Source organism: Fringilla coelebs (assembly GCF_963513975.1).
Source record: "Fringilla coelebs genome assembly, chromosome: 6".
NCBI classification, from domain to species: Eukaryota; Metazoa; Chordata; class Aves; order Passeriformes; family Fringillidae; genus Fringilla; species Fringilla coelebs.
Genome location: NC_140034.1, coordinates 54,509,893 through 54,530,919, shown reverse-complemented (window position 1 = coordinate 54,530,919; position 21,027 = coordinate 54,509,893). Strand labels below are relative to the sequence as shown.

At 46.7% G+C, this 21,027-nt stretch overlaps 4 protein-coding genes across 4 annotated transcripts; all 4 read right to left on the bottom strand.

Moving 5' to 3' along the window:
• Nucleotides 1–4,432: 4,432 nt before the first annotated feature.
• Nucleotides 4,433–5,359, bottom strand: LOC311155258 (olfactory receptor 4Q2-like; the record flags this gene model as incomplete). Its single annotated transcript, XM_084208273.1, has 1 exon — nt 4,433–5,359. One exon carries the CDS (start codon nt 5,357–5,359, stop codon nt 4,433–4,435), a length of 927 nt encoding a protein of 308 aa, XP_084064399.1.
• A 3,320-nt stretch (nt 5,360–8,679) lies between these two features.
• LOC311155259 (olfactory receptor 4Q2-like) lies at nt 8,680–9,606 on the bottom strand (the record flags this gene model as incomplete). Its single annotated transcript, XM_084208274.1, has 1 exon — nt 8,680–9,606. One exon carries the CDS (start codon nt 9,604–9,606, stop codon nt 8,680–8,682), a length of 927 nt encoding a protein of 308 aa, XP_084064400.1.
• A 3,310-nt stretch (nt 9,607–12,916) lies between these two features.
• LOC311155079 (olfactory receptor 4Q2-like) lies at nt 12,917–13,843 on the bottom strand (the record flags this gene model as incomplete). The annotated part of the gene is made up of 1 exon (XM_084207984.1): nt 12,917–13,843. The coding sequence occupies one exon, from the start codon at nt 13,841–13,843 to the stop codon at nt 12,917–12,919; it is 927 nt and encodes a 308-aa protein (XP_084064110.1).
• A 775-nt stretch (nt 13,844–14,618) lies between these two features.
• LOC311155527 (olfactory receptor 4S2-like) lies at nt 14,619–17,803 on the bottom strand (the record flags this gene model as incomplete). Its single annotated transcript, XM_084208750.1, has 3 exons — nt 14,619–14,783; nt 16,959–17,112; nt 17,202–17,803. 3 exons carry the CDS (start codon nt 17,801–17,803, stop codon nt 14,619–14,621), a joined length of 921 nt encoding a protein of 306 aa, XP_084064876.1.
• Between the last annotated feature and the right edge of the window lie 3,224 nt (nt 17,804–21,027).

Sequence of the window (21,027 nt, the reverse complement as noted above, 5' to 3'; positions counted from 1 at the left end):
GACAGGGGGTTGGAATCAGCTTTAAGGAGCTTTCCAACCCAAACCATTTTATGATTCTATCATAAAAATTAGTTACAAGTAATAATACAAAAATAAGTGTGGCATCCCATTAAAGACCCAGTTTTCTGTATTTTTTTTTCCTACAATAAATTTTCTAATATAAATTTTACCCTACAGACTTCCATGATACCATTAACACTTCTAGCATCTATCTGGACTTTACCCCCATCCCATTCCCCCAGTTCAAAGAAGTTTAAATGTGGCATTAAAGGATCTTCCCATTTACCCCACACTGCTCCATGGAATGTAGCTCAGTATTTACAGTAAGGATTTACATACCAGCCCTAGAGGGAGGGAAGGCAATGTTCAGACCAAGTGCCTCCTTTTTAGGAGATCTTGGGATTGATTTTGAGATGGTGGGAATATTGTACCACATTCTCATTTGTAAGATATACAGAGATAAATAGATTGATGAAATAGTTCATCTGGCCAGGCTCCTCTGTGGTCTCATGTTCTCCCAGAAGCTTGAGAGGGAGCAAAGTCAGGGCTTAAAGTACATAAGAAATAGTTAACTCAGCAGAAATAAAAGGGACATCGCTTGTTCAGGAAATGGGGAGCTCATTCAGGTGAAATAGCACAGAAACAACACAGAAATACTCACGGCTGCACAGAATTAGTTACAGATGATTTATAGTTGTCTGTATCTCCAGGAAACAAAACAATCCTTTTTCTTCTTTCTATATGTGACATAAAAATTATTTCACTCATAAGGAAGAAATGAATCCCGACAAAGCACCATTGGAATATTCACACAAACACCTGCTAGTGCTGGCACAAGGGCTGGCTTGGCTGCAGGAGTAAGCACGTTGCTTCTTTAATGAGGTTTTATAAATATGAGGGAGTGTCTGGGGACAAGTGTGTCTGACAGTTTTTTTGGATGTTCCCTTAATTGCATATATGAGGGGTTTTTTAGAACATTGCCAAAAGGGGCTGGAAATTGAAGGATCCAAAATTACCAGCACTACTTTGAAGAGCTAACAAAAATTCCCCTCTGGCCCCATTAGTCATTCATGTGTGATTTATGGGAGTGCCACTTCCCATTTGATGTCCAGGATTGGGAGCAGGCCTGTTCCTCTTCCAGCAACACCTGACCATAAATTCTGCACTGTTCACATGAAGGACTCTTGCTGTCCATCATTCTTCCAGCCTGTTTGCTGTGTTTGCAAACTCCTGGACAATTAAAGATTCTGCATCTTACACAGGCAAACAGTGATAGGACAAGAGGGAATGGTTTTAAACTAAAAGATGAGGAATTTAGTATGGATATTAGGAGGAAGTTCTTCCCTGTGAGGGTGGTGAGGCCCTGGCACAAGGTGCCCAGGGAAGCTGTGGATGCCCCTGGATCCCTGGAAGTGTCCAAGGCCAGCTTGGATGGGGCTTGGAGCAGCCTGGGATAGTGGAAGGTGTCCCTGCCCATGGCAGGGGGTGGAACAACATGAACTTTAAGGTCCATTTCAACCCAAACCATTCCAGGACTGTGTAAACTGGAATTCCTCAGGGGCCACACAGCACAGGCCTGTCATGCCATGGGAGTTCAGACCTGTGGCTGGAATAAATCCCCGTGGCCCAGCCCTTCCCCTGTGTGCTGCAGTCAGCCCAAGGACCATCAGGCATCACACTTCCCATGGAGTTTTGCAATGAAGAAATTGGTAATAAACCCAGATGGCAGAAAGAGATACAGCAAAGAGATCCATCCCTCACCTCTCCCTTCCAAGCCAAACCATTTGTGATTCTGTTCCCCTCACAAATCTTAAATGTTTCTTTTGGGGTGGGATGCATTGGCCTCATCAAGGTGCCAGTCACTCAAGCTCTCAATTCCACATCTAAGTTGCTTATTTGCAAGGATAATCTTAGCTGGGTTATTTAGAAGTAGAAACACAGGGTAGTTTTTGAGATAAGTATTCTGCCTCAGGGTAAATACATAAAAATTGCATCGCATTATGTTTTATTATAAAAATTCATTTAAAAAAACCCCTTAAAACAAACAACAACAATAACATTTCTATTTGCAGAATCCAGATGTGCACTAACTGATGACATGCTGGATTAGACCTCTCTTGCCCACTCCTCCCTACCATCCCCACTGTAACACAACCAAAGTGATTTGATTTTTGTCCACTTCTGGGACTACCCAGCTTTTTCATTGTTTGAGATTTCCATCTAGGAATGCTTACGATGAGCCCAGACTGATTAGAGTCTGTTGAAAATGCTCCCTTTTCTCTGATGTCCATTTGTGTTTCAGTGTCATAGTCCTTAAATAAAATTGATTAGCCTGGGATCTCTTCAGGCTTCTTGGGATTTAACAAAAGCATTGTAGAGATCCTGCCAGTTCTCAAAGGATTTTTTTTCCCTTTGAGGCCATTTTTCACTGTCCTCTAGGTGAAGGCAGTAAATCTAAGGGTGAGCTCATAGAGCTGATAATTTTCAGGAGAGAAAGAACTCGGGATTTTAATGGTGCGCAGTGGAGCCAATTTTCACAGAGGGACAAACTCAGCTGCTAAAGCTGCACCTTTGCAATTTGTTAGGCACCAACTTTTTAACAGCATCTTCTGAGGCCTTGTTAAAGTTGTCCCAAGATGTTTCCAGGGGAGAAAAATCAATTATATTAAATTGTTTGTCTTCATAGAATGATTTGGGTTGGAAGGGACTTTCAAGCTCATTCCATTCCAACTCCCTGCAATGGGCAGGGACATATTCCACAGGATCAGGTTGCTCCAAGCCCCTTGTACTGAAATCCCAGCTCCCAAAAATATGGAATTTTTATTTTATCAAAATTGGAGCAGTTCTTTCAAATCAGTTCACTGTTGATGCCCCCACTTTACATCTGGTGAACAAATTGAAACCAGCAAAAGAACTAGACAACAGCTCCAATTTGCCTTGCATTGATTTATAAATAAAATATTTATAAAAGCTTTATTGGAATGTTTAAAAAATTATCACAGTGATACATTTTTTTTTCTCAACTGAAATTTACTCTAATTGACCTAAAGAATATTTTTATTTTTCAACATTTTTCTCTAATACTAAAAAAAGCTTCATTCCAGCCCAAGCCATTCTGTGATGATCCTGAGTAGAAATTCACTATTAAATAGAGATTTCATTTGTACAAGGATGGGAGATGTTTGGAAATCTCTCTTAACCAGGAGGACCAATGACACACTGATGCTTTGGATATTCCTCTTCCCACAGGTGTGGGAGTGAGGGCTAATTTAAGACAGTGAGGAGGGACAGGGAGAGTGGAAATCATTTCACTTTCTGTGCAGAAATTTAGATTGGATATTAGGAAAAATTCCTTCATGGGAAGGGTTTTCTAGCCCTGGAAAAGGCTGCCCAGAGCAGTGGTAGACTGGCTAATCCTGAAGGATTTAAAAGCTGCGTGGATATGGCACTTGGGGACATAGGTTAGTGGTGGCCTGAGCAGCCCTGCGTAATGGTTGGACTTGATGATCTTAGAGGGCTTTTCCTACCTCAGTGATTCCATGATTTTATTTAGGTGGGATGAAGCCAATCCTAAATCATTCTAAAAAAAAAGAAATTGATGGTGTTCCTCTCAGGACAACCACTGAATTTCTATCCCTGATGGATTTGGTGCTGTAACTGCTACCCTCACAGAGGCAGTTTGGGTTGGAAGGGACCTTATAAACACTCCCATTCCACCCCCTGCCATGGGCAAGGACATCTTCCACTGTCCCTGGTATCCCACATTGCTCCAAGCTGCATCCAAACTTGCCTGGAACACTTCTAGGGACAGGGCAGCCATGGGAAACCCATGCCAGGCCACCACAGGGAAGAATTTCTTCCCAATATCCCATCTGAACCCACCCTGTGTCAGTGTGAAGCCATTCCCTCTTGTCCTGCCTCCATGCAGGATATTCCTAGTCCATGGGGTCCATCTCCACTCCTCCTCCTTCCTCTGTACATTTGGCCTTGTATGATTTAAAGAATTCACTTCTGTGGGAGAATTATGATTAAACATATTCTTACGTATCTAAAGGAAAGCCTACAAGCAGAATTTGGCCGTCTCTGTCTTCCAGTGTCGCTGGGTGAATTTGGGGACACTTAGTGCATGTGCCTCTGCCATCTGCTGTCACAGCACAGGAAAAGCATGTCAGACGGGGAGACAAGGCTCACCCTGGATTCATTCATTTATTTGAAAATTATGATCCGTGCAAGTGAAAGTGTTTAGGAAATTTGGGGGTTTCAGGGTGGATTTTTAATATGAACAGTAATATGTGTATAGAAATGTATTTGTGCATAATTTGAAGTCTGTGGGCTTTAGCCACTAAGTCATTATTGTGTAGGAGTAGAGTAGGAAAGTGACTGCAGGTGTAACTCTGGGTGTAACTCCAGGGTTCGTCCAGCCCAGCCTGTGTCAGAAGGTTCTGCAGCGCTTCCAGAGTCTCCACATGGATTCCTTCACCTCGCTGCTCCTCAGGGTGTAGATGAGGGGGTTCATCATGGGTGACAAGATCGTGTAGATGGCACAGACGTACTTGCTGGTGGGCACGGTCCCAGCGGGCCGCAGGTAGGTGAAGATGCAGGGCATGAAGAACAGAGTGACGGCCATCACGTGTGAGGCACAGGTGGACAGCGCCTTCCAGCGCCCCTGGGAGAGGCGGGCCCGGACCTTGGCCAGGATGAGGGCGTAGGAGGCCACCAGCACCAGGAAGCAGCCCAGGGATATGAGGCCGCTGTTGGAGGCCATGAGCCACTCGGTGAGGGCGGTGTCGGCGCAGGCCAGGCGGAGGACGGGCGGCACGTCACAGAAGTAGCTGTCGATGGTGTTGGGGCCGCAGAAGGGCAGCTGGAGCATGAGCACCGTCTGCACAGTGGAGTGGATAAAGCCCCCGGCCCAGCAGGCAGCGACCAGCGCCCAGCAGGCCCCGCGGGCCATGATGGCCGTGTAGTGCAGGGGCCTGCAGATGGCCGTGTAGCGGTCGAACGCCATCACCGTCAGCAGGAACATCTCCGAGGAGCCCACAAAGTGCAGGAAAAACAGCTGGGCCATGCAGCCCTCAAAGGCAATGGCCTTGTGCCCTGAGAGCAGGGCCACCAGCACCCTGGGGAGCGTGACAGAGGTGCAGCAGATATCGAGGAAGGACAGATTGCAGAGCAGGAAGTACATGGGCGAGGAGAGCTTGGGGTCAGTCCTGACTGTCACGATGATGAGGAGGTTGCCCAGCAGGACCATGGCGTAGGCCAGGAGGAAGAGGGTGAAGAAGAGGAGCTGCAGCTCCCGCCTGTCGGAGAGCCCCAGGAGGATGAATTCAGTCACCCGCGAGGAGTTGTCCTGTGCCATCGCTGCAGCTCACCCTGCCATGGCACGGCTGGGGAGGTGGCCAGGAAGGGCAGGGAATGTGCTACAGCTCCAAGGCTCATGGATGGTGTGAGCAGGATGCATTTGCTGCTGCAAAAAGCACAGGGTCATGTTACAAATGACAGAAGGAGGAGTGTGCACTCACCCCCTGTTCTGCCCCTATTCAGGTCCCTGGCCCACCCTTCCACACCGACCTTCTCCCCTGAACTCACTCTGACCTCTATACTCCTGTATCATGGTTGGTGTGCTCCCATTCTGGCAGGGAGAAATGACAGAATTTGGAATTGTGAAAGTTGAAAAGCCTCTTTTGAGTCCAATTCTCCCCCCAGCCCTGCCAAGACCTCCACTAAACCATGTGCCCAAGTGCTGCATCCATGCTGCTTTTACATCCCTTCAGAAATGGTGATTCCAGCACATCCTGCTCTCAGATAACAAGAGCCATGAATGCTGGAAAAATGCTGAGCTGTCCTTTTACCTGCTGGAAATTTGAGGTGACTACAAACAAATGCTGCCGTTCTCACGCATGAGCTGCTCCAGGTTCTGATCCTAATGACACTCCTCTAAAGTGAGGAAAGGGCTGTCCAGTTATCCACTCTGAATCTGGGAATTATCCACTCTGAAACTGGGAATTCATGCACAGAAACCAAGTCTGGGAAGTTCCTCGCTGGAGAAATTGGGGTTTCTAACACAGCAGAAGCTTCAAAACCCTGCATCATTTCTCTACCTTTATAATTTTTTAAGGGAATTTTTAAAGTTTTTCAGTAGCCAAGTATACTCACTGTACTGTGGGACCAGCAGAGGAACGCACTTGTCCATTTACAATCCCTCCAGGAAATTCCTTTGCTGCTCCTTTCTGCGGAGGAGTTTCAAACTCAGCAAGCAGGAGGCTAGAAGTAAGAGACCAGATGTCTATGATGCTAACAGCATTGAATAAAGCTGCCTTAACAGATCCAAAAGGCCAAATCATTAGACAGGGGACATTACCAGGACACACACATTGTCCTCTGGGATGTGGAATATCCACTGAATTTCTTCTGCTGTCTTTTTGGGAAAATTTCAGTTTAAAGCCAATGCTTCCCTGAAGGAGTGACAGTAAAATCCCAGCCAGAAGATGTCACTGACAAGTGTAATACCAAGCTCTGCTTATTCAGCTGAGGAGGGTGGTAGAAGTAATACCCAGGTCCTGGCTGTGGCGTGAAACACCCCATAAATACAGCTGTAGTGACACTGGGCTAGTGAATGAGATGTTTCTGCTTTACTGACAACACATCCATCCTTACAGCATTCCCACGCAGAACACCAGGATCACTAGTGTGGGTGATATTCCTGAAAGTGCTCAAGACCAAGCTGGACAGGGCTTGCAGCAACCTGACCAATCCCCCATGGCAGGGGATCAGAACACGATGAGCTTTAAGGTGCCTTCCAGCCCAAACCATTCTGGCATTCTAAATCTGTAACTCATTTTTAAATGTTTTTTCATTCTAAGTCATAAAATAGAGCTCCCAAAAGTCACTCACCAGCAGTGCTGCTTTGCAAAGGCAGGACTTCAGTGGGGCCTGAGCAAAACAAAAGAACAATCCCAGAACATTCCTACGGAGCTCACTTGCTGTCGCTCCTCTGACGACCTCCCCAGACCACGTCAGGGGGTTCCATCAGAACCTCTCAGTTCCATCAGAAACTCCCTGCAAGGTGCTGCTCAGAAGTTATGAAAGCAGCTCTGTATCTCTGCCAACTCTAAGCCCTGAAAAGAACAGCCCAACCTTCTGTATTTCCCATTATGCAAAAAAAAAGCCCAAACAAAAAAAAAACCAACCTCCAGGAGCATCTTCAATTATTTCTGTAGCAGAAATAGTTCAAGTAAATCACACCACAGAAGCACAAGGCTATCAGGAGTAATGAGATCCCAGAGGCAAAGGGAGTGTTGTCAGAAATCACCAGTGGGCAAGGAGCTAAATTGTTCCTTGGGGAGTTACTACTTTAATCCCTGGAGAGACACATCAGAGTAAAGATGCCTGTTACATAGGACATTTATATAAATTCATAAAAATGGATACAAATTTTGCTTTCTGTCCTAAGCCTGTATTTCTTCATCTACAATCTTATATCTTATTAACTTATATATTGACAGCACAAAGCAAAAATATCACGGATGTTATCCCTTAGACACCTGACTTACAACTTTAAAACAAGAAGTAACTCAGGAAATCACTTCAAGAAATGCACAAAGACTTGTGGTGAGCCTTCCTTGCTCAGCAGGTATTTTTACTGACACAGTAAAGCACAGAAGCAACTTTTGAGCTCAAGTATGAAATTCTTGTAAGAATTCTTTGCAAAGTGTAGAGCACCCTGACACTGTTTCCAGTGACACCTTCCATAAGCTATGGGTGAATATTTGCTCAGCAGCACCCAGTAATGAGACCTCTAAAAAACACCACTATTGCTCACCTCCCAAGCATTTAAAACTACATTTATTTTATTTACTGCTGTCTTGGGCAGAGATAGGTGAAAGGGATAGAATTATAGGAGAATTATGGAATTGCAGAATAGCTGTTTGGGTTGGAAGGGACTTTAAAGACAATCTCATTCCAACCCTCTGCCTTGGACAGGGACATCTTCCACTATCGCTGATATCCCACATTGCTCCAAGCCCCATCCAAACTTGCCTGGAACTCTTCTAGGAACAGGGCTGCCATGGGAAACCCATGCCAGGCCACCACAGGGAAGAATTTCTTCCCAATATCCCATCTGAACCCACCCTGTGTCAGTGTGAAGCCATTCCCTCTTGTCCTGCCTCCATGCAGGACACTCCTTGTCTGTGGAGTCCTTCTCCACTCCTCCTTCCTCTGTACATTGGGCCTTGCATGATTTAAAGAATTCACTTCTGTGGGAGAATTATGACTAAAAATATTCTTATGTGTCTAAAGGAAACCCTACAAACAGAATTTGGCCGTCTCTGTCTTCCAGTGTCACTGGGTGAATCTGGGGACACTTAGTGCATGTGCCTCTGCCATCTGCTGTCACAGCACAGGAAAAGCATGTCAGACGGGGAGACAAGCCTCACCCTGGATTCATTCATTTATTTGAAAATTATGATCCATGCAAGTGAAAGTGTTTAGGAAGTTTGGGGTTTTCAGCGTGGATTTTTAATATGAACAGTAATATGTGTATAGAAATGTATTTGTGCATAATTTGAAGTCTGTGGGCTTTAGCCACTAAGTCATTATTGTGTAGGAGTAGAGTAGGAAAGTGACTCCAGATGTAACTCTGGGTGTAACTCCAGGGTTCGTCCAGCCCAGCCTGTGTCAGAAGGTTCTGCAGCGCTTCCAGAGTCTCCACATGGATTCCTTCACCTCGCTGCTCCTCAGGGTGTAGATGAGGGGGTTCATCATGGGTGACAAGATCGTGTAGATGGCACAGACGTACTTGCTGGTGGGCACGGTCCCAGCGGGCCGCAGGTAGGTGAAGATGCAGGGCATGAAGAACAGGGTGACGGCCATCACGTGTGAGGCACAGGTGGACAGCGCCTTCCAGCACCCCTGGGAGAGGCGGGCCCGGACCTTGGCCAGGATGAGGGCGTAGGAGGCCACCAGCACCAGGAAGCAGCCCAGGGATATGAGGCCGCTGTTGGAGGCCATGAGCCACTCGGTGAGGGCGGTGTCGGCGCAGGCCAGGCGGAGGACGGGCGGCACGTCACAGAAGTAGCTGTTGATGGTGTTGGGGCCGCAGAAGGGCAGCTGGAGCATGAGCACCGTCTGCACAGTGGAGTGGATAAAGCCCCCGGCCCAGCAGGCAGCGACCAGCGCCCAGCAGGCCCCGCGGGCCATGATGGCCGTGTAGTGCAGGGGCCTGCAGATGGCCGTGTAGCGGTCGAACGCCATCACCGTCAGCAGGAACATCTCCGAGGAGCCCACAAAGTGCAGGAAAAACAGCTGGGCCATGCAGCCCTCAAAGGCAATGGCCTTGTGCCCTGAGAGCAGGGCCACCAGCACCCTGGGGAGCGTGACAGAGGTGCAGCAGATATCGAGGAAGGACAGATTGCAGAGCAGGAAGTACATGGGCGAGGAGAGCTTGGGGTCAGTCCTGACTGTCACGATGATGAGGAGGTTGCCCAGCAGGACCATGGCGTAGGCCAGGATGAAGAGGGTGAAGAAGAGGAGCTGCAGCTCCCGCCTGTCGGAGAGCCCCAGGAGGATGAATTCAGTCACCCGCGAGGAGTTGTCCTGTGCCATCGCTGCAGCTCACCCTGCCATGGCATGGCTGGGGAGGTGGCCAGGAAGGGCAGGGAATGTGCTACAGCTCCAAGGCTCATGGATGGTGTGAGCAGGATGCATTTGCTGCTGCAAAAAGCACAGGGTCATGTTACAAATGACAGAAGGAGGAGTGTGCACTCACCCCCTGTTCTGCCCCTATTCAGATCTCTGGCCCGCCCTTCCACACCGACCTTCTCCCCTGAACTCACTCTGACCACTATATTCCTGTATCATGGTTGGTGTGCTCCCATTCTGGCAGGGAGAAATGACAGAATTTGGAATTGTGAAACTTGGAAAAGCAGCTTTTGAGTCCAATTGTCCCCCCAGCACTGCCAAGACCTCCACTAAACCATGTCCCCAAGTGCTACATCCATGCTGCTTTTACATCCCTTCAGAAATGGTGATTCCAGCACATCCTGCTCTCAGATAACAAGAGCCATGAATGCTGGAAAAATGCTGGGCTGTCCTTTTACCTGCTGGAAATTTGAAGTGACTACAAGCAAATGCTGCCGTTCTCACGCATGAGCTGCTCCAGGTTCTGATCCTAATGACACTCCTCTAAAGTGAGGAAAGGGCTGTCCAGTTAGCTTATCCACTCTGAAACTGGGAATTCATGCACAGAAACCAGGTCTGGGAAGTTCCTCACTGGAGAAATTTGGGTTTCTAACACAGCAGAAGCTTCAAAACCCTGCATCATTTCTCTACCTTTATAATTTTTTAAGGGAATTTTTAAAGTTTTTTAGTAGCCAAGTATGCTCACTGTACTGTGGGACCAGCAGAGGAACGCACTTGTCCATTTACAATCCCTCCAGGAAATTCCTTTGCTGCTCCTTTCTGCGGAGGAGTTTCAAACTCAGCAAGCAGGAGGCTAGAAGTAAGAGACCAGATGCCTATGATGCTAACAGCATTGAATAAAGCTGCCTTAACAGATCCAAAAGGCCAAATCATTAGACAGGGGACATTACCAGGACACATACATTGTCCTCTGGTATGTGGAATATCCACTGAATTTCTTCTGCTGTCTTTTTGGGAAAATTTCAGTTTAAATCCAGTGCTTCCCTGAAGGAGTGACAGTAAAATCCCAGCCAGAAGATGTCACTGACAAGTGTAATACCAAGCTCTGCTTATTCAGCTGAGGAGGGTGGTAGAAGTAATACCCAGGTCCTGGCTGTGGCGTGAAACACCCCATAAATACAGCTGTAGTGACACTGGGATAGTGAATGAGATGTTTCTGCTTTACTGACAACACATCCATCCTTACAGCATTCCCACACAGAACACCAGGATCACTAGTGTGGGTGATATTCCTGAAAGTGCTCAAGACCAAGCTGGACAGGGCTTGCAGCAACCTGACCAATCCCCCATGGCAGGGGATCAGAACACGATGAGCTTTAAGGTGCCTTCCAGCCCAAACCATTCTGGCATTCTAAATCTGTAACTCATTTTTAAATGTTTTTTCATTCTAAGTCATAAAATAGAGCTCCCAAAAGTCACTTACCAGCAATGCTGCTTTGCAAAGGCAGGACTTCAGTGGGGCCTGAGCAAAACAAAGGAACAATCCCAGAACATTCCTACGGAGCTCCCTTGCTGTCGCTCCTCTGACGACCTCCCCAGACCACGTCAGGGGGTTCCATCAGAACCTCTCAGTTCCATCAGAAACTCTCTGCAAGGTGCTGCTCAGAAGTTATGAAAGCAGCTCTGTATCTCTGCCAACTCTAAGCCCTGAAAAGAACAGCCCAACCTTCTGTATTTCCCATTATGCAGAAAGAAAAAAACAACAAACCAAACAAAAAAACCAACCTCCAGGATCATCTTCAATTATTTCTGTAGCAGAAATAGTTCAAGTAAATCACACCACAGAAGCACAAGGCTATCAGGAGTAATGAGATCCCAGAGGCAAAGGGAGTGTTGTCAGAAATCACCAGTGGGCAAGGAGCTAAATTGTTCCTTGGGGAGTTACTACTTTAATCCCTGGAGAGACACATCAGAGTAAAGATGTCTCTTACATAGGACATTTATGTAAATTCATATAAATGGATACAAATTTTGCTTTCTGTCCTAAGCCTGTATTTCTTCATCTACAATCTTATATCTTGTTAACTTACACATTGACAGCACAAAGCAAAAATATCACAGGTGGTATCCCTTAGACACCTGACTTACAACTTTAAAACAAGAAGTAACTCAGGAAATCACTTCAAGAAATGCACAAAGACTTGTGGTGAGCCTTCCTTGCTCAGCAGGTATTTTTACTGACACAGTAAAGCACAGAAGCAACTTTTGAGCTCAAGTATGAAATTCTTGTAAGAATTCTTTGCAAAGTGTAGAGCACCCTGACACTGTTTCCAGTGACACCTTCCATAAGCTATGCGTGAATATTTGCTCAGCAGCACCCAGATATGAGACCTCTAAAAATCCCCACTGTTGCTCACCTCCCAAGCATTTAAAACTGCATTTATTTTATTCACTGTTGTCTTGGGCAGAGATAGGTGAAGTGGATAGAATTATAGGAGAATTATGTAATTGCAGAATAGCTGTTTGGGTTGGAAGGGACTTTAAAGACAATCTCATTCCAACCCTCTGCCTTGGGCAGGGACACCTTCCACTATCCCTGATATCCCACATTGCTCCAAGCCCCATCCAAACTTGCCTGGAACTCTTCTAGGAACAGGGCAGCCATGGGAAACCCATGCCAGGCCACCACAGGGAAGAATTTCTTCCCAATATCCCATCTGAACCCACCCTGTGTCAGTGTGAAGCCATTCCCTCTTGTCCTGCCTCCATGCAGGACACTCCTTGTCTGTGGAGTCCTTCTCCACTCCTCCTTCCTCTGTACATTGGGCCTTGCATGATTTAAAGAATTCACTTCTGTGGGAGAATTATGATTAAACATATTCTTATATGTCTAAAGGAAACCCTACAAACAGAATTTGGCCGTCTCTGTCTTCCAGTGTCGCTGGGTGAATTTGGGGACACTTAGTGCATGTGCCTCTGCCATCTGCTGTCGCAGCACAGGAAAAGCATGTCAGACAGGGAGACAAGCCTCACCCTGCATTCATTCATTTATTTGAAAATTATGATCCACACGAATGAAAGTGTTTAGGAAGTTTGTGGTTTTCAGGGTGGATTTTTAATATTAACATTAATATGTGTATAGAAATGTATTTGTGCATAATTTGAAGTCTGTGCGCTTTAGCCACTAAGTCATTATTGTGTAGGAGTAGAGTAGGAAAGTGACTCCAGGTGTAACTCTGGGTGTAACTCCAGGGTTCGTCCAGCCCAGCCTGTGTCAGAAGGTTCTGCAGCGCTTCCAGAGTCTCCACATGGATTCCTTCACCTCGCTGCTCCTCAGGGTGTAGATGAGGGGGTTCATCATGGGTGACAAGATCGTGTAGATGGCACAGACGTACTTGCTGGTGGGCACGGTCCCAGCGGGCCGCAGGTAGGTGAAGATGCAGGGCATGAAGAACAGGGTGACGGCCATCACGTGTGAGGCACAGGTGGACAGCGCCTTCCAGCACCCCTGGGAGAGGCGGGCCCGGACCTTGGCCAGGATGAGGGCGTAGGAGGCCACCAGCACCAGGAAGCAGCCCAGGGATATGAGGCCGCTGTTGGAGGCCATGAGCCACTCGGTGAGGGCGGTGTCGGCGCAGGCCAGGCGGAGGACGGGCGGCACGTCACAGAAGTAGCTGTTGATGGTGTTGGGGCCGCAGAAGGGCAGCTGGAGCATGAGCACCGTCTGCACAGTGGAGTGGATAAAGCCCCCGGCCCAGCAGGCAGCGACCAGCGCCCAGCAGGCCCCGCGGGCCATGATGGCCGTGTAGTGCAGGGGCCTGCAGATGGCCGTGTAGCGGTCGAACGCCATCACCGTCAGCAGGAACATCTCCGAGGAGCCCACAAAGTGCAGGAAAAACAGCTGGGCCATGCAGCCCTCAAAGGCAATGGCCTTGTGCCCTGAGAGCAGGGCCACCAGCACCCTGGGGAGCGTGACAGAGGTGCAGCAGATATCGAGGAAGGACAGATTGCAGAGCAGGAAGTACATGGGCGAGGAGAGCTTGGGGTCAGTCCTGACTGTCACAATGATGAGGAGGTTGCCCAGCAGGACCATGGCGTAGGCCAGGATGAAGAGGGTGAAGAAGAGGAGCTGCAGCTCCCGCCTGTCGGAGAGCCCCAGGAGGATGAATTCAGTCACCCGCGAGGAGTTGTCCTGTGCCATCGCTGCAGCTCACCCTGCCATGGCACGGCTGGGGAGGTGGCCAGGAAGGGCAGGGAATGTGCTACAGCTCCGAGGCTCATGGATGGTGTGAGCAGGATGCATTTGCTGCTGCAAAAAGCACAGGGTCACGTAAAAATGACAGAAGGAGGAGTGTGCACTCACCCCCTGTTCTGCCCCTATTCAGGTCCCTGGCCCACCCTTCCACACCGACCTTCTCCCCTGAACTCACTCTGACCTCTATACTCCTGTATCATGGTTGGTGTGCTCCCATTCTGGCAGGGAGAAATGACAGAATTTGGAATTGTGAAAGTTGAAAAGCCTCTTTTGAGTCCAATTCTCCCCCCAGCCCTGCCAAGACCTCCACTAAACCATGTGCCCAAGTGCTGCATCCATTCTGCTTTTACATCCCTTCAGAAATGGTGATTCCAGCACATCCTGCTCTTAGATAACAAGAGCCATGAATGCTGGAAAAATGCTGAGCTGTCCTTTTACCTGCTGGAAATTTGAAGTGACTACAAGCAAATGCTGCCGTTCTCACGCATGAGCTGCTCCAGGTTCTGATCCTAATGACACTCCTCTAAAGTGAGGAATGGGCTGTCCAGTTAGCTTATCCACTCTGAAACTGGGAATTCATGCACAGAAACCAGGTCTGAGAAGTTCCTCACTGGAGAAATTGGGGTTTCAAACACAGCAGAAGCTGCAAAACCCTGCATCATTTCTCTACCTTTATATTTTTTTAAGGGAATTTTTAAAGTTTTTTAGTAGCCAAGTATACTCACTGTACTGTGGGACCAGCAGAGGAACGCACTTGTCCATTTACAATCCCTCCAGGAAATTCCTTTGCTGCTCCTTTCTGCGGAGGAGTTTCAAACTCAGCAAGCAGGAGGCTAGAAGTAAGAGACCAGATGTCTATGATGCTAACAGCATTGAATAAAGCTGCCTTAACAGATCCAAAAGGCCAAATCATTAGACAGGGGACATTACCAGGACACACACATTGTCCTCTGGGATGTGGAATATCCACTGAATTTCTTCTGCTGTCTTTTTGGGAAAATTTCAGTTTAAAGCCAATGCTTCCCTGAAGGAGTGACAGTAAAATCCCAGCCAGAAGATGTCACTGACAAGTGTAATACCAAGCTCTGCTTATTCAGCTGAGGAGGGTGGTAGAAGTAATACCCAGGTCCTGGCTGTGGCGTGAAACACCCCATAAATACAGCTGTAGTGACACTGGGCTAGTGAATGAGATGTTTCTGCTTTACTGACAAACACCCACACATCCATCCTTACAGCATTCCCATGCAGAACACCAGGATCACTAGTGTGGGTGATATTCCTGAAAGTGCTCAAGACCAAGCTGGACAGGGCTTGCAGCAACCTGACCAATCCCCCATGGCAGGGGATCAGAACACGATGAGCTTTAAGGTGCCTTCCAGCCCAAACCATTCTGGCCTTCTAAATCTGTAACTCATTTTTAAATGTTTTTTCATTCTAAGTCATAAAATAGAGCTCCCAAAAGTCACTCACCAGCAGTGCTGCTTTGCAAAGGCAGGACTTCAGTGGGGCCTGAGCAAAACAAAGGAACAATCCCAGAACATTCCTACGGAGCTCACTTGCTGTCGCTCCTCTGACGACCTCCCCAGACCACGTCAGGGGGTTCCATCAGAACCTCTCAGTTCCATCAGAAACTCTCTGCAAGGTGCTGCTCAGAAGTTATGAAAGCAGCTCTGTATCTCTGCCAACTCTAAGCCCTGAAAAGAACAGCCCAACCTTCTGTATTTCCCATTATGCAGAAAAAAAGCCCAAACAAAAAAACCAACCTCCAGGAGCATCTTCAATTATTTCTGTAGCAGAAATAGTTCAAGTAAATCACACCACAGAAGCACAAGGCCATCAGGAGTAATGAGATCCCAGAGGCAAAGGGAGTGTTGTCAGAAATCACCAGTGGGCAAGGAGCTAAATTGTTCCTTGGGGAGTTACTACTTTAATCCCTGGAGAGAGACATCAGAGTAAAGATGTCTCTTACACAGGACATTTATATAAATTCATATAAATGGATACAAATTTTGCTTTCTGTCCTAAGCCTGTATTTCTTCATCTACAATCTTATATCTTATTAACTTATATATTGACAGCACAAAGCAAAAATATCACAGATGTTATCCCTTAGACACCTGACTTACAACTTTAAAACAAGAAGTAACTCAGGAAATCACTTCAAGAAATGCACAAAGATTTGTGGTGAGCCTTCCTTGCTCAGCAGGTATTTTTACTGACACAGTAAAGCACAGAAGCAACTTTTGAGCTCAAGTATGAAATTCTTGTAAGAATTCTTTGCAAAGTGTAGAGCACCCTGACACTGTTTCCAGTGACACCTTCCATAAGCTATGGGTGAATATTTGCTCAGCAGCACCCAATAATGAGACCTCTAAAAATCCCCACTGTTGCTCACCTCCCAAGCATTTAAAACTACATTTATTTTATTTACTCTTGTCTTCGGCAGAGATAGGTGAAGTGGATAGAATTATGGGATAATTATGAAATTGTAGAATAGCTGTTTGGGTTGGAAGGGACTTTAAAGACAATCTCATTCCAACCCTCTGCCTTGGACAGGGACATCTTTCACCAGAGCAGGCTTCTTCAGGCCCCGTCAAGCCTGACCTGGAACAGGGCAGAAATGATTTGCTGAAGTGAGAGGGGAAGGGGAGAAGTTTTTCCTCCTGTTCCTTCACCAGCAAACCACCCAACTAGGTCTTAATATCAGGGTTTTTTTTTGTTTTGTTTTTTATTTCTTATGGGTTGTTCTACCTGGACAACATTTTCAGTATTTTTAACCATATTTAAGCACTGGGCTTTATGTTGCTCAGGAGGCCGTGCTCTGGGCCTGTGCTCATTGACAAGGAATAGGAAGGGAATGCCAGAGTTCCCAATGTCTTTCCTATCATAAAAAGAACTTCTAGTGCCTTCCTAATTACATCAGGAACAACAGGCAGCTGTTCTTTGAAAGGCCCATTTTGGGGCATTGTCACAGAAGAAATTACAGCAAAACCTGCTTGATTTTCTCCAATCCTTTGGGAACATGACCACAGCTCTAGACTTTCCCATCTCTGCTTCTCACTTTCCTCCTGCACAGTCTCCTCATGGCTCCCTTCACCTCCCCATCCCGGAGGGTGTAGATGAGGGGGTTGAGCATGGGTGTGATGATCATGTAGAACATGGCCGTGCCTCTGTCCTTGGACAGGCCACTGGACGGGTGGATGTAAACAAACGCGCTGTGCCCAAGGCACAGGATCACCGCAGTGACGTGGGACCCGCCTTGTGCCCCCTGCCAGCCCCTGGCCCCTCAGGGAAGCCAGGATGCCCACGCAGGATGGGACCAGGGTGAGGGAGCAGCTCAGGGATACGACCCTGCTGTTCACCACGGCCAGGCCAGGGGGAGCAGGGGTGGACATCACAGAAGTAGTGGGTGACTTTGCAGGGGCCACAGAAAGGGAGCAGGGCGGTGGGAAGGGTCGGGAGGGTGGAATGCAGGAAGCCCCCTGCCCAGGAGACCCCCTCCATGCGGCCGCAGAGGCAGCGGGGCGTGAGTGTGGGGTAGTGCAGGGGCCGGCAGACGGCCGTGCAGCGGTCGTAGGCCATGGCTGTCAGGATGAAAACCTCTGTGCAGACAGAAAAATGAAGCCCAAAGAGCTGCCCTATGCAACCTGCAAAGGAGATGGTGTTGTTTTCCACCAGGAAGCCAGAAATTATTTGGGGAGCTGTGACAGAGGAGTAACAAACATCTACAAAGGAAAGGTGGCAGAGGAAGAAGTACTTGGGGGAGTTCAGGCACTGGCTGCTCATCACAGTGAGAACTGTGAGATTTCCTGCCACTGTGAGCAGGTAGAAAAGCAGGAACACCACAAAATACATTCTCTGCATCCCTTGGTTCTCTGAGAGGCCCAGGAGGATGAATTCCTTCATGCTGCTGGAGTTTTCTGTGCCAATCAAATGGGCAATGTGCAGTGCAGAGCCTGAAAATGTGGAAAGATAAAATGATTCATCAGTTTTTTCATTCTTAAAAATTAATTCTTTATCAGAAGTGCATTCTCTCTAAGAAATACATAGATTAGAATTAAGTTTATCAAGTTCTTTTTTAATTTATTTTGGTTTTTGTTGTTCTTCCCCCTCTACATATTTAATTTGCCTTATATGAGACACAGCCATAGAATCATAGACTCCTGGAATCGTTTGGGTTGGAAGGGACCTTAGAGACCATCAAGTTCCACCCCCACTTCCATAGGCAGAGACGCCACTCACTGGATCCCTTTGGGAGTGGGTTCATCTGATCCAGGCTCCTATTTTATGATTTTAAAATAGAGCAAAATCAGAAACTCTTGTAGAGGCAAAAAGCTGATCAAGCATCCACAGGAAATGCTGAAATGTAGAAAAACCAAAATTGCTCTCCAACTTGAAAAAGTGAAGCCTAAAGAGGAAGTTGGGAAAGTTTGTGACTTCTCCTGTGCTTGCAGTTTTACTGACAGGAGGCAAAACATACTCAAGAAAAGGGATAAAAGGGAGATCTTACCTCTAAAATAATCTATTCAGTCACTGGCTAGAGGTACATGATATAGTGCAACCAACTGGAATATGAAATAAATACAATGTAGACTGTTATAATAAATAATAAAAAAAAAAAAACAGGATAAGGAATTGCACCATCCTCTTATTGCAAGGGTTTTCCCCTAAAATCTCAGGTGGTTAATTGAAGAAGAATTAAATAACCTGATTTGGGACTGTAAAACCAGTTCTGCACATGGTTACAGCCAAAGAGAGCCAGAGATGGTTGACAACTTCAGGGGAAATTTATTTTTGTATTTTCACCTTTGTCAAGAGGAAGGGCAGGGGAGAAAAAGAGGAAAGGAAATCAGGAAAAGGAAAGAAAAGAGGAAAGGGAAAAGATCCTGGAAAACTTACCTTCTCTGTGTTTGGAGATGTAATTTTTGTCTAAGAGCTGTAAGATCTTATGTCCCCAAAATCTCCCTTTCCTGGTAGAGGCTTTAAAGAACATAGAACAGCTACTGAAAAGCTTCCAACACTTGCTTAGGAGGTGTCTTTTTTAATCCTACCTCATTTAATTCCTTGCTTTCCTTTATCACCAAGTGTATCCTGGCTTTTCCTGACCATGATAGAGCTGCTTGGAGGGAGCATGGGCACTGAAGGCTGCACACACAGCTCATCAAGAGAGAAAAAAACCTGTTTAAGTAACTTTCCTCAAACCTCTCTGAGGAAATCTCCCTCCTCCAGGGCTTAATTCCCTCTTTACACGGACCTACTCCACCCTCTCCAAGGAAATCTCCCAGCTCAAGGGCTCTTGGGACTGGAGGAGGGAGGTGTGAATGCTCAGGGGTGGGAAGGGGAAGAAATTAATCCTGTCCTGCCAGGGGTGGTTTAGATTGGGATTTTATGAAAAATTTCTTCACTCACCAGGTGGTGCAGCCCTGGCACAGTTTACCAAGAGCAGTGGTGCAGTCACCATCAGGCTGGAGGGATTAAAAACCTGTGGATGTGGCACTTGAGGACACACCTTAGTGGTGGCACTGCTTGGGAATGGTTGGACTCGATGACCTTGGATGGCTTCTCCAACCTTAACAATTCCATTATTCTTGGAAATAACAGCCAACAGATTAGCTGAATATTAAATTGGGCAAGCATGTGATGTGCCTGGTCAAGTTAACATTCCCAGACTCTGACATTAATCCATGCTTTGTGTGTCTCCCAAACCTTGGATCCACGCCTTAGGCTTTATGGCACTGCGACTAATAATAAAATTGTGAGGATTTTTAAATTATTGTGTATCCCAATAAAACTCCACAAGCCCTCATGAAAAAAAAAATAATCTGAAAGGTTTCTAATAGTAAGTAGAGGAGAGACAGAGGGTGCTTGGATCACTTCTTGATGACCCTCCAAGTCCCTATTTTCCATTAAATTTCATCACTGGTAGCCCAGGGAATAAAAACTTTTTGCAAGAATTTGCAATGTTTCAGCAAAGGTCAGTGAAGTAAAGCAAAAAAAAAAAAAAAAATCCTTATTTTACAAATTGGGAAACTAAGGGAGCTCTTTTACGTCTGTGGAAGTCAGCTGAGTTGAGCCTTTGCCACTCCAGGCTTTCCTTTGGAAAGAAATCGATCTAGTCACTTAATCAGTACGGGGAAAAGGCTTTAAATTATAGGAGGTGGGTTTAGATAGGATATTGGGAATAAATTCTTCCCTGGGAAGGTGCTGAGGCCCTGGCACAGGTTGCCCAGAGAAGCTGTGGCTGCCCCATTCCTGGACGTGTTCCAGGACAGGTTTGGAGCAACCTGGGATAGTGGAAGGTGTCCCTGGCAATAGCTGCAGGTGGAACTGGATGAGCTTTAAAGTCCCTTCCAACCCAAACCATACCAGAATTCAATGAATTTGTGTATTAATGCAACTTCAACTTGTCACTGCTCTGAAATGTACTGTGTATTTTCAGCTTGGGATTTAGGTGCATCAATAAATAGTTTCATCCACTGCCCATCCCTCTGTTTTGCTGACTTTTACTGAAATTCAGAATGGCCCAATAACAACAAAGGCATTTTGAATGTCTCCCAACATGGAATCCCAGCAATCCATGCAGAGAAAATGGAAATTAATGAGGAGATTAAATAGTGTTCTGGATAAAAATAGTTTTTTAATTTAGATATCATTTTATGCCATAGCCTGGAGTCCTGGCCAGGCTAATGAGGGTTGTCAGTAACCATTATAGGAAATAGGATTGGGTAAGAAAGTAAAAACAGTCTCACAATCTTTGGGAAAGGAACAGGAAGAACAGATGACAACAGAAGCTGAAGATGTACAAATGCATTTCTGATCTGCTAAGCAAATTTGGGCTGCATCTGCCCATTCCTGTGCCCACTGACACACATGGCAGTGATTTGGTGGTGTCACACTCCTGTCCCTTTACTTCCCTGGCCCAAGGGACTATGGGACAAAATAGTTCCCTGTAAGGATGTCAGGAAGGGAGAAAGGTGTTTTCTCTGTTTCCACACCCTTTGGATCAGGGTGGCTCAAGGACAGGGAGTGTGCATGGACAGGACTGGGATGTTGTGGGTGGGTGGTGGTGGGTTCTGTCTGTTTAGGAGACACAAGGTGAGGAAGAACCTGAAGCTCTGTTCAGGGGGAAG